The sequence below is a fragment of the Chinchilla lanigera genome, unplaced genomic scaffold (genome assembly GCF_000276665.1).
Source record: "Chinchilla lanigera isolate Chin_1 unplaced genomic scaffold, ChiLan1.0 scaffold00016, whole genome shotgun sequence".
NCBI classification, from domain to species: Eukaryota; Metazoa; Chordata; class Mammalia; order Rodentia; family Chinchillidae; genus Chinchilla; species Chinchilla lanigera.
In genome coordinates, this window is record NW_004955417.1 from 10,370,360 (window position 1) to 10,383,739 (window position 13,380).

At 39.6% G+C, this 13,380-nt stretch overlaps 1 protein-coding gene across 4 annotated transcripts in view; it reads right to left on the reverse strand.

Annotated features, from left to right (window-relative positions):
• Positions 1-246: 246 nt before the first annotated feature.
• Cdh17 (cadherin 17, LI cadherin (liver-intestine)) overlaps positions 247-13,380 on the reverse strand; it is a 70,403-nt gene continuing 57,269 nt past the window's right edge. For all 4 annotated transcript variants that reach the window (XM_013512690.1, XM_005381804.2, XM_005381802.2 and 1 more), the window contains exons 14-18: positions 11,490-11,620; positions 8,355-8,594; positions 2,895-3,011; positions 2,647-2,760; positions 247-1,144 (exon numbers count right to left, since the gene is read on the reverse strand). In XM_013512690.1, the coding sequence (XP_013368144.1) occupies positions 1,044-1,144; positions 2,647-2,760; positions 2,895-3,011; positions 8,355-8,594; positions 11,490-11,620 (703 nt within the window). In that variant the 3' untranslated portion in view covers positions 247-1,043. The remainder of the gene's footprint in view (positions 1,145-2,646; positions 2,761-2,894; positions 3,012-8,354; positions 8,595-11,489; positions 11,621-13,380) is intronic.

Here is a 13,380-nt window from a genome sequence, read left to right on the forward strand (position 1 = left end):
CCAAACAACAGCCCCAGGCCTAGAAATACTCCCAAATCTCCAAAATTCTTTAAGTTGAAAAATTCTTGGTGTACCTACGTGGAACACCTCGCTCCACACTCACACGAACAGTGATTTTTTTGGTTTATTATCAACCCCTCCTTTTGGACAAATTCTGCAGGAGAGACAATTTCAGTAAACAACAGATGCCCACAGCCATTGTTATCTAGTCCCGCCCCTCAGCAAGTGAAAAGAGCCAGGCAGAGATCAGGGAAACAAAACAACCACCACAAACCTTTATTCTTGATTTTTGGTGCCACTTCCATGCTTCCTTATTTTCTTCCACATGTTAAATACATAATAACCAAAACTTTATTAATATACAAATAAAGAAAACATGCGCAGCATGTAAGCGTGGTAGGGAGTGAGTAAACCCAGGCAGCTGATTGTTTCTTCCCCCAGGTGTATGAAGTAGGCCTTTGTGGAAACAGAGCAACTGTGTTGGGCGTTTCCTAGGGCTCTGGGCCATTCCCAAGCTGGACAGCAGCACTGACCACTTTGGGTTAAGGATGGTGAATAACACAGAAGAGTTTCTCTTCATACTGAGGGTCAAGGCTGCTCTTTCAGGTCTCCCTAAGACCTCTCTTTGTTCTTTTGTAATTCAGTAAAAGGAGACGTGGACAAAGGATGGAATCAGAAAAGGCATTCATGGAATCCAGAAAGTTCTATGGTGGATAACTGATAACTCCCCTTGATGAAGCAAAAAAATGTGCAGAATATTTAATTAGCTTATCTTTTCCCAAAGGGGAAGAACACATACATTTTTAGTTTGGGTTAAGTAGCTGAGGCTTTAGAGGGGGGAAAAATGTCATGGGAAAATGGAAAATATTTCTAATGTCTATAGTACATGAAATATCTAAGAGTAAAATATTAAAGGGCAAGAGGGAATATCTGTAAAAAATTATAGCACACATGTTAGATGAAAACTAAAATTATGAGATTAAACAGTTGTGTCATTGAAATAGCACTTCACATAGTCTAAACTCAAACGTTCCTTCTCCAATTCAGCTTCTCAGGGGTTTAACTTCAGATGCCTGAGCATTCTCAACATTATCTTTGCCTTTCTTCTTCTTGATGCGAATAAACACAACTGCTAAAATTATACCTGAAAGAGAAAACTCGGTGTCAAACAAATGGACTCTTCAAATGTATTGTTAGTCCCTTACATAGTAGTATTATGCTAGGAAAAAATGACTCTAATTTTGTGTGTGGTTCAACAAAGTTTTGTTGCGCTAATGAATTCAGGGAGCTAGGAATTAGTGTTCCTGGAGAAGTAAGCTTATCACTTTTTATCACATGGGGTGTATCAAGTCCCAAATCATTCCTAAATTTGTAGCTGTCACTGTGCCTCTGCCAAGGACCTTAGGACCCAATGTCCTATACCCCACTGCCTGTGCACGTTCAAATACTGATTCTTCCTTTTTCCTAGAGAATAGTCCAATTAGAACCACCAGAGAGCGGTTCACCTACCTAGCGCCTACATTCATTGTGTCCACCCCAAATCTACATTTTCTTTGACGGCTTCTTCGTGGTTCTAGCCTACACTGTTGAGTGACCCTAAGTAGACTGCCTGACTTCTGATTTCTCCTACCAAAATTACATCATGAATCCTAGCACTAAATGTGTGCAGCCAAAGCCTGCTGTGAAAAGCGGAGCTGTTTAAGGAAATGAACTTGTCAGTAAGATCACAGGAGGCATCATCACAGAAAGGACTCCTTGCCCAAAAGACCACTAAGAATCTTTTAATAATCCCAAACTTATTTTTGAAGAGTATGAAACTGTAAGATCCTGTTAATTCTACTACTGTAGATCTCCACACCTATCCATTCTTTAAATTTGTGAGGTTAAATGAGTATGTTAAAAAATGGTTATTTGGTATATAAACTCAAAAAAAAAAAAAACCCTTTCAAGGTGGGTGGGTAAAAGAATAAAAGTTATAGAAGGGAGCATGGTGAGTGAATGGAACTTTAAGTAGTCACTTGAATTATATGAAAGGTGTGCAATAGGTGGTGGTTCTCAGGGAGATGTGGCATCACCGTGCACATTAGGACGTGTAGCAGCCATGTCATAAAGGCCCTCCTGTCCCGAGCTTGAACCAAAGGGTATAAAAGGAGATTCCCTTTCAACCCATGAATCAGAGTCCAATGTGACAGTTTGGATCATGCAAGAAAAAAAAAAAAAAACAGATCCAAAGAGTGCTTAATTACTTCAATAACCAAGAATACTTAAAAGGAAATAGCATCCTCTCTTGTGTATTCCCAGCCATCAGGTAAATAAATGGCTTTGCTCTGCCATGTGCTGCCTGCCCAGAAGCCCAAAAGCAACAGGCAATCAACCATGGACTGGAACCTCTGAAACCATAAGCCAAAAGAAACCCTTTCTCTTTATATGCAGAAAGAAAAGGTGACTAATATAAAGCCTCTTCTAAGGCAATGCTAGGTAGAGGGTGGTTCTTTGGTGTAGTGGACTGGTGATCTGTGTCTTTGACTACTGCCTTGGTTACCATGTACTCAGACACCAGATGAACCCTTAAAGATAGGCCCTGATGTGAGCTCACATTTCTGAAGCAACAGATAGGAATTCTCAAAGTTGAGAAGTTACACTTACCAATGACTAGAAAAGTAGTCAGGAGTATACCAACAGCCATACCCACAGTGGGCATCCCATCCTGTCTGCCTATTGGCTGGAAACAGCTTCCTTCTACACAGGTACAAAAGGTAACTGGAAAACAGAAGAGTATTTGGTAGAATCCATTTTCAGGCGAATAGGTACAGAATCCCATATCAAAAATAAGAATCCCCTAAAACTTCTTGTAGTTTTTTCTTCTTTTAAGTTGCCTGCAGCAAAATACCTACCTGGTAAATCGACCGTCCCTTCCAAGGGTGGCCGGCCTCCATCACTGATACGGATTGGGATTTTGTAAACTCTCTCCTCAAAGGCTGTGTGCTTGGTGGAAATTCTGGCAAAAGTTCCTGTCAGATCACGGAAAACAAGAATGACACAAAAAAAACACATCTTCAGACTCCTGGATCAGCAGAAATAAAACTCCTGTTGGCATCATATACTCAGCCTGACTGGGAAAGGGTTAGCTATGTGTTCAATTACTCAAAATATCACCTGGATCCTTCCATCTGTAACTGCTCAGATTGTAAATAAGGGCTAAGTTCTCAACTCATGATATGTTAGTGGAAATGAGTCCCAGAAGTGTGTTTATAAATCTGCCCCAGATACTAAACCTTTGTTTCTACAGGACATACAGGGTTATTTCCTTCAGGTGCAAAATTGTGATGGCCGTATAAGCTTGTTTCCTGTGTGTTTCTCTTTGAAGATGCTTTATTTAGTGTATATTACTAGGTCTGATCCCAGGGTCAGTAGCACTAGAACACCTGCCTGAACACAGCTGACCTAACATTATTTGCTCTGTAGGGCACATCACAGCTTCTTACACTTAGGAACATTAGACAGCACTGCCCTAAGTCTCAATTTCTGAAAACAGTTGTGATCTTATTGCAATTCATTCTTCTGACAGCATCCCATAAGTGTATATGCCTACAACTTTTCCAGAATTTGGGGAAATATTTTCAGACCTAAAAATTATGGCTTCTACTTGTATTCCTAGCAAAGATGGACTAACAGAGATCAGATTTACCATCCCACCAAACCAACTAAAAGAAGAGAAAAATACACAAAATCATGGTTTTAAAGACACTAAACATTAAAGGACAGTGATCCCTAAAAGAAGAAGAATGGTGTAAGTTCTACAAGTTCCTACTACACAGAATGCCCAGGACTCTGTGCAGAGCCCAAGTTCAGGCGCAAAGTGGAAATAAGGAGAAGTCAAGGCAACCAGATTCATAAAGCAGAGAAGCAGGGAGACGGGGTAGAGCCCACATACACACTGTACAGATCTGCCAAGTTATTAGCTGAGTACAGGGCAGAGCACGTACATAAGGGAGTTACCCAGTCATGGGAAAAGAACAATCTACACGAGAAATTAGGCAGAACAATATTTGGTGTTTGCAATGGGCCAGGAACTATTCCTGTCTTAGGACTCAGGCTGGAACACCTCACAGTTCACAGGGAATCAGGTACAAATCACAGACAGGTTTTTGGCCCAGCAGTTCGGAAAAATTAGCTCTAAAATAAATGTTGCCCTAGACTTGACTAATCAAACTTAAAAACAGTACATGAAAGCATCAAACTATTTCCAAGTAACTTAACTGCATTTCAGAATAAGGCTCAAGAATATTTATGGGGATATAAAAAGATTTGGCATTCCAAATGCCTACCATTTAATTAAAAAATAGACATGTCAGAAAAAGAATCAACTGATCAAAACCTGTACAGAAGTGACATTAATAGTTGCAAAATATAAGAAATAGTTATATCCTATATGTTCAGGAAGCTAGAAGAAAGATTTAGTGTGCTCAGTACAGACATGGAAGACACGAAGGCCCCTGTTAACCTATAGAGATGAAAATGATAAAATTTGACATGAAAAAAATATTAGAGGGATTCATGGCAATTTGAAAACAACAAAAGAAAAAAAAGCCATGAATTTTAAGACATAAAAACTATCAAAAATAAAATATAGAGAAAAAATGAAAAGGAAACAGATCAATGAGGTTTAAGAGAATTCAAATGACCTAATTATGTGTAATCGAATCCCTGAAAGGAAAGAAAGAGTGGAAAGAGAAAAAAGTATTTAAAATAAGAACTAAAGTTTGTTGCAAGCAGGAAAAAGATAGAAATTCTAAACCCTCAGATCCAAAAAAAATTAACAAAATTTTAAGCAAAATTATGCCATGGCAGATATTCAAGTTACATAAACCTAGTGATAGAGTACTTTAAAAGAATCCTGAGGGGGAAAAAAATATTACTTCCAAGGAAACAAAGAAATGATGGAAGAAACAATGCAAATAAGAACAGAGAATTATCTTTAAAGTCCAAAGAAATAAGGCTCAATAAATTTAAAAGTGGTTCAGCCATATTCTCTGGCAACAATAAAATTAAATTAGAAAGATGTAGGAAATATTCCCCAGATATTTGGAAACTAACACTTCTAAATAATCCATACATCACAGAAGAAATATAAAGGAAAATTATATTTTCCTTTGAAACTAATGAAAGCACAATGTCAAACTTTATGGAATACAGCCAAGTAATACTAAGAAATAAATTTGTATACCAAATGCATATATTCATAAAGAAATCAGGACTCAAAGTGTCTACCTTACTAAAAATAAGAAAAGAACAAATGAAACAAAGTAAAAGAAATGAAAACTTCGACAATGAAATGCAAACAAAAAGCAATGAAACCAAAAGCTAGTTCTTTAAGAATATCAATAAAATTAATAAACTTCCAGATGATTTATCCAAAATAAGCAAATGATTTACCAACACCAAATTGATATCACTACATGTCTGGAGATGTTAAGAGAATAAAATACAAATAACTGCATGTTGATAGAATGATAAATTATTTGACAGATACAAGCTTAACCAAGAAAAAAATATATAACTGGAGGCCGGGCATGGTGGTGCACGCCTGTAATCCCAGCACTCGGGAGGCTGAGACAGGAGGATCATTGCGAGTTCGAGACCAGCCTAGGCTACAAAGTGGAACTGCATAGCAAGACCCTGTCTCAAAAAGACAAAAAACAAAACAAAACAAAACAAATATATATATATAACTTGAAGCTCCTTAACCTATTAAAGAAATTATAGTTAAAAATTTCTGACACATCAAAAAATTCGAATTCCAAGTGACTTCACTGGTAAATTCTCCCAAACTTTAAAGAATAAATATACCAATTCTCCACACATTCTTTCAGATAATTGAAGAGGTAGAGCATTTCTTAACTTATTTTACAAGGCCAGTATTACTGATACCAAAATCAAATAAAGACATAAGAAAAATACAGGCCAATATGCCTTATGACTATAAATGTAAAAAATTCTTAAAAATTTAACCAATCTCATAATCTATAACAATGATAATATTTCACCACCAAGTAGCCCTTAAGATTCAATAGAACCAATATAATTTACCAATTAACATACCAAAAAAATAAATCAAGCATATAATTGTCTCATGAACATAGAAAAAGCATTGAAAATTTTAACACCCATTTCTGATTTAGAAGAAAAAACTCAGCAAATTAGGAATAGAAAGTACAGTCCTCAGCATAGTAAGATGATCTACAAAAAGCCTATCCCTAACATGCTTGATGGTGAAAGGTTGATGTTTTTCTCAAGATCAGGAGTTAGTCAAGTACTGTACTTCTGCTGTCCCTACCACTAGTCAATAGAAATAAGCACATTGGAAAGGAAGAAGCAAAACTGTCATTCTTCACAGACACCATGATTGTCAACGTAGAAAACCTATGGAATCTAAAAATATGACAGCTAGTAAGTGAAGACAGCAAGGGTGTAGCATATAAAATCAACATCCAAAAATCATTAATCACATTCTTTTATCCTAGCAATATTTGGAAATACAAATCTTTAAGATATCAGTTAAAAGAGCCATCAAAATATGAAATGCTTAGGGAAAGCTTTGCCTTACTTTCTCTCAGCAATGTGTTTTTTGAAGAGACACACACCATGTGCATGCTTCAGAAGACTGCCCCCCCCCCCGCAACTCCATTCACGGTCTCAACAGCCTGCTTTTGTTAGAAATGAACAAACTATACTCTGAAATATGGAAATGCAAAACACCTGGAAGTGATGAAAATTCTGGAAAATGGAAAAATCATACTACCAAATTCCAGGTCTTACAGAACTGCAGTAATCAAAGCAATGTAGTATTGATATGAAGATGCACATAGATCAATGGAACAGAAAGGAAAGTTCAGAGATCCACATATAAGGTCACATGATTTTTACCAAAGTTGCTAAGACAATGTGGAAAGGGTTCTGTTTCAAATAAACAGGGTTAGAAAAATTAGCTTCATCTTTACCATGCACCCTATACAAAAACTAACTTGAATTACAGAACTAAAGTAAGGGTTAAACCTATAAAATTTGGGAGGAAGAAAAAAACATTAAAAAGTTTTAGTGACATTGAGTTTGGCAAAAAAAAAATTTTTAACATTTTAACAAATCAGATGAAGCAAAAGCAAATTGGATTTTAACAAATTTTTTTTAATTTGCTTTTTAAAAGACACTACTAAAAAATGAAAATGGAATTTCCTAGGAGAAAGTATTTACAAAAGATACATTGGGCAAAGTGTATGTATTTTTAAATGCCTGCACTTCAACAATAGAAGCTGAATGGCTCAGTTTTTAAAGGGGAACAGTATCTGCCCAGACACCACCACCTGAGGAGATGCTTAATGCATTGGTCTTTAGGGAAATACAAATTAAAACCATAAGATACTACTGTTAATACTCAAAGGAATAAAATTAAACTGAGTGTAGCCAGCACTGGGGAGAATACAGAGCAACTGAAACTCCTATCTGTGGGAATGTAAAATGTTAAAAAACAATTTGGGAAGTAATTTGACATTTTCTTAAAAATTTAACCATATACTTACCATATAATCTGCCCATTCCTCTCCTTTATATTTAACCAAGGAAAAAGGAAAATACTATATCCCTACAAAATACTTGTTCACAAATGTCCAGAGCAGTTTTATACATAATAGCAAAAATTGTAAACACACTAAATGACCTGATCGCCAGGGGAGTGGTAACAGATTGTGACACAGTCATAAAGAACGAAGTATTAGTCCGTGCAACAACACGCCTCAGAATGTTATGCTAAGTGGAAGCACCCAGGCAAGGGAGTGTAGATGTCATATCCTATTTACATAACATTACTGAACACTAAAACCAACCCATAGTATCAGAAAGGAGATCAGTGGTAGCCTGGGGAGGGGGGAGCTGGGAAGGTAGGGCTTTTACAATAAGGCAAGAAAAACTTTTAGGCATGGTGAAATATTCATTAACTTGATTGTACTGATGATATCCATGTACCAATCGTTATACAATTGTACCCAGTGACTATGTGTAATTTATCTTTGAATAAAGTTTTAAGACTTGTGAAATCTACTTCGCAGCTATCATTAGAAATTTTGCACACGTTGCTCAAATGAGCCAGCTGTCCATCAGCCCTAAAGGGAACCTGCTGGTAAATGTCTTTCCTCTCTCTACAGACCCGGGCTCCATCCCCTTTGGAGACTTCGTATAAGTCTCCTGGAGCACGGACGAAAGCTCAGTGCTGAGTTCTAAACACTACCCGCCCCCAAGGCAAATAAAGCCTAATTTCATCCACCATCTGTGTTTTTCTTGATGTACTTTCAACCACCCACCATTGATTTTGGAAACTTCCCAGTCGTTCTGTAAGCTTTCACTGCCGAGGGCAAATGTGAAGTGGAAACCCCGCAAAGTCTGCTGATCGTCGTCCGTGGCCTCGAACACCAGGCTTCCCGGTGTCCTGAGGGGGTAGCAGAAGAACAGGTCTGTGTAGTCCTTGGCCAGCCGCGGGGGGTTGTCATTCACATCCTTGAGGACCAGGTGGAAAAAAGACGTGGAGCTTAGGGAGGAGCCACCTGAGAAGCGGAATGAGTGAAACACGGTATCAGCATGCTTGCTGTCCTCTTAATATGAAAAAATATTGCCTTTCTTTAAAAAGAATTTCAATATTTAAGCACTTCGGTCTACTGAGATAATAGAAGCTTTTAGAATCAAAGATCTCGTTGTATCACTAAAGTCTTAATGCTAATACTAACAAAGATCTGTATACTATTGCATCCAAACTGCTGCTGCACATTTACAGGTGAGCGGACTGAAGCTCAGAGAAGTTGTATGATTTATCCAAGGTCACACAGCTGGTGAGAAAGAGGTTCCCACCCCATGAGGTCTAGCTAATGCCCACACCCTCCCTCACACCTATTACCACTGCCTTACAAGTGACAGGCCAAAACCTAAGCCACCTTGCAGCTGGAAAACATGGCTTGTGAGGATCCCACATATAACTGAGTGTTCTGGAAAACAATAAAAGGCTGCACAACTGTTATATGTTATGCTGTTGCAGGGAGAATATTTAGTATGATCCTGGGCAAGTCACTTAACTGCTCAGTGCTTTGGTTTCTCCACAAATTTTGCTTAGTAATAGAACATCCATCATAGCGTCGTATGACCAGTAAGCTGGCAGACTCTGCACACAGTACAGGCTGTCAGTTCGCTGTAAACACAGACCGTCTTCTCCCCGCCGTCACACACTCTTTCTACAGTGCGACTCTACTTCAGTTCCCGTCAACCCTGTTTTGTTTTTTCTCTTTCCCAAGTGTATCTTCTACATCCCTGACTACTCTAAACAAAAGGAGAAAACCCACTGCTGTTCTTGAAGTCATTTTGTCTATTTACATTACTTCAAGGCCAACAACACTATGCAACAGCGTTTGGGCAGTGGTCTTGATTCATGAAATTTCTCACATGTGAGAAATGCTTTGAGTGTATCCTCACAGAAGTGTTGATCCCTGTGCAGTGACGTAGGGGCGCACGCGGCATTAAGGCTGAGCCAGAACCGTCCTGCCGATTAACTGGGAGTCTTTAAATCACACGTCGAGTGTACACAGTGTGAGAGTGGAATGCAGTCAAGCTGAGGCAGTGACACGGGCTGTCCCTGACCTGTCCCAGCGGGCCTGTCCACTCACACCGCCATTCTGAAGTTGGGGTAGAAGTTCTGCATTTCAGCCTGCTTTGGGGTTTTGGTTTTTGTTTGGAGGGGGTGGTTTTTGAAGTTAGGAGAGTTTAATTGAAAACAAGGTGAGAAGAACAGCCCCTGGACATCCAGGAGGGCGCTTGAATAGGTGGTGACTGAGACCCTTTCTCAGGGGTAATTTATACAGCAAAATCAGATCGTAGGCACAACATGGATCAGACTACAACCAATCCATAGGATTACAAGTATAGCTCTTAGCTTACATGGGTGCAACAGGGAAATGAGTCCTGCAGCAGGGGTGCACGGAAGAACAAAGGCATTTCGGGAAAAGGCGGGGTGACTAATCCTAGCTGGACTTACTGGGCCAGTGGTGCTAATTACAGTACAATTTTAAGTTACTGTTTATCCCTTAGGGAGCCATGTAGCCCTGGCCATTGATTTGAGGCCTGGCCTCTTCAGATGCACCTCCAGCCACAATTCTGACGTCTTTATTTTTTTTGCACTGACTTCCTTGAGGGCCCAGCCCCTCTCTGATTATATATTGATTTCTGTCTAACTTAGCTGCTTATAATATTGGGATTACAGGCATGCCACCACACCCAAATTAGAACAACTAATTTTGTTTGTTTATTTATTCGTTTAGTGCTCGCTTCAGCAGCACATATATTTATTCGTTTGTTTGTAGCTTGCTTTGGTTTCATTTGACTGTGGTAATTTTGTTTTCCTTAATCTTTTCACATACGGGGGCCATTTTTATGATTCCCTTCTCTGTTCCCCATTCGAGCTTCCAATTTTGGGCTTCACGTTTTGAAAGTTGTTTCTTATTGGTCTAAAAGTGCATATATTTATTTAGTAATTTGTTCAGTTTTCTTCCTTGGTAAACCAGGCATATATTTACCGGCTAATTAGAGCCTCTGATCAGCGTAAGATCAACAGATATCTACTGTGGGTTGGAAAACTCCATTTAAATGCAAAGAACTCAATGTTTTCATTAGCAGCCTTATCATTGGTAAGCACTGTGAGCTTATTTTAATTTGAAAAATTCCCTGGAACTCCACAGTTGGAGCCAATAGGTGACATATTTCATCACAACTGAATCATACAGGTTGCAAAGATTATGCAAGGATTATTCAAATACCCGGGGCTTGTCTGTGTAATAGTCTTTTCTTTCCAAAGTTTACCCTATTTCATCTTAACCCAGATGCCCAAGTCCCTGCAAACGTATTGAATCAGAATCTCCATGAGTATGCTCCTGAGATCAGCAGTGAGCAAGCTCGCCAGGTGCTTCTCAGACACATCAAAGTGGAGAACACTGCACAAAACATTTTTGGCATCCAAAAGGATAAAACCGATAGGGCCGCAATGTGAGGAGCAAGTGGGTGGGGGCCTAGATCACAGGCCCACTGGTTTGACCTCACTCCCAGGAGAAACCCACAATCACACTGGAGGAGGGAGGTAGTATAGGTAGGGGCACCAGGGCACCAGAAGTTTCCTGGAAGAGGGAGGAGCCCCTACAAAAAACACAGAGCAAATGGTACCCCGGAAGCCTGGCCAGCCTCCGGGGACCACAATGCCCAGAAACAGCCAAGCTCAGGGCCACAGGTAGTTCTAATCTTTCACAAAATCAAGAAGGGTGGACACGACCCCACACTTCTGTACCCTTCCCATCCTCCTCCTTTAAAGCAATTCCATGCAGGTGGTTTGACCTCAAGTTCCTCACCCGCCCTCTCATTTCCCCCAGGGCACCCGCTGATAACCTGTGTTCCACGATTTTTCTCACCTACTTCAGTGGCCACCACTTGTACCCGATACACACTTTCAGTCTCCCTGTCCAGTGGAGCCACACTGAAGATCTCGCCAGTGATGGGGTCAATTTTAAGCCAACCTCTTGTGTCGCCTCTCAGGGAATATCTTCATGAAAAGAAAACAGAAGAAAGCCTACGTTATTTCACGTGAAAACAAAACAGTTTGTGCATCACTGTATTAAATCAGTTTTATCATTTGTATATTATTTACAACATATTTAAAGGATCATTCTCTCATGTGACATTTTTATTTACACGTACTCTGTCTTCAAAAGAAAAACCTGTTCTCCATTACAGTGTAGCATTTATGCTTTTTTTAGAGCAAGGGTAGAGTCACAAACCTTAGAAGAAAAGTTAAACCTTCCAGTCAATCAAAGAATCCAAATTAAGGCAATCTGGAAGTATATTTAAAAACCGCCCAGCACACCTCCCCCTCTAAGAAATGCTAAACACCCAGAGGTAGAGACATTAGATAAAGCAGGTGGATAATCACAGATCATTGGTGGCTTAGTGAATCCATCATTTAACAAATATGAGTTGAGTGCTTAATAGCACCAGGCAGCAGGCCACATGAAGGGCTTACCCAGAGGGGCTCTCGGGCCAGAGGAAGAGACAGACATTAGGATAATGCTAAAAAAAAAAAAAGGATGGTAAATACATGGATGGAGCCTTGTGGGGTCCTCGAGACTTTTATAGGAATCAGAGATGTCTTGCTGAACGAGGTGTTAATGCAGGCACTGGGGAACTTACAGCAGAAGAGGGTGCACAAACCAGAGCAGAGAGGTCAGGGGATAGCTCTGTGGGTGCAGAAGAGTCACACACCTCAGTGGTGTCAGGATCCATCTGAGAAGCAGTGGATGGCAAAAGGTGAGCAACAGAAATTTGAAAAGCCAGACCATGAGAAGAAAGAGGTGGCCATAAATGCTGTAAGTGTAAGGGAACCCAGTCATGTTTGTGTGTTCAGTGGAACTCCGTAGGCATGAACTTGAGACAAGACTCAAACACCAGGGAAAACGAACAGGTGCAGCCCTTTGGGAAGCAACCCATTATGGCCAGAAGGATGTGCATATTTTTAGACCAAATATTCCCACTCTGGGGCTGGGGATACAGCTCAGAGGCACAGCGTCTGCCTGAGTTCGATTCTTGGTCAAAAACAAAACAAAACAAAACAAAAAAGCTGTTAAAAAAATTCCCACTCTGGGAAATTCTACCTAAGTAAATAATAACAGAAGTTAAAGAATTACATACTTACATATACTCAAAATATTTTCTATGATAAAGAATACAGGAAACAAGCTACATGTCTATGAATAAAAATGATTAAAATTATGATATTTAAACTAATTTTTCTCAGTTGTTTGTTGTCATTTTCAGAATATAGTATATGCCAAGCACTGTGTGTAGGAGTGTCAGACAAAAAAAAATATATCCTTTGTGCTCAGTTCTTGACCCTGACAGAGGTATAAACCCTTGGGGGGCTTTGGAAGTAGAGTCAGATGATCGGATTTGCTTTTATAAAGACTCTAACTGCAGCACAGTGAATCAACTTGGGGCCACATAGGGGATGGCAGGATCCATCCAGAACAGAGATGGTGACAGCTTGGACTGCACTGGATTCAGTGAGAAGTATTTGGGTTCTGGGTACCTCAGTGAAAGAATCCATAACATTTGCTGATTGATTCTAAATATGTAGAGCTGGAGAATTAAATTGCTCAGGCCCAAACTTTGATGTCACCCTGAATTCTTAATTGACTTGCATCTGGACTTATTGGCTATTCCTCATTCCTGAGATGCTTTTCTGATTGGTCTTCCAGAGCTGTGTCTTTCGGAGGCCTCTTTTTGGTCTCTTTTGCTGACCTCATCTCC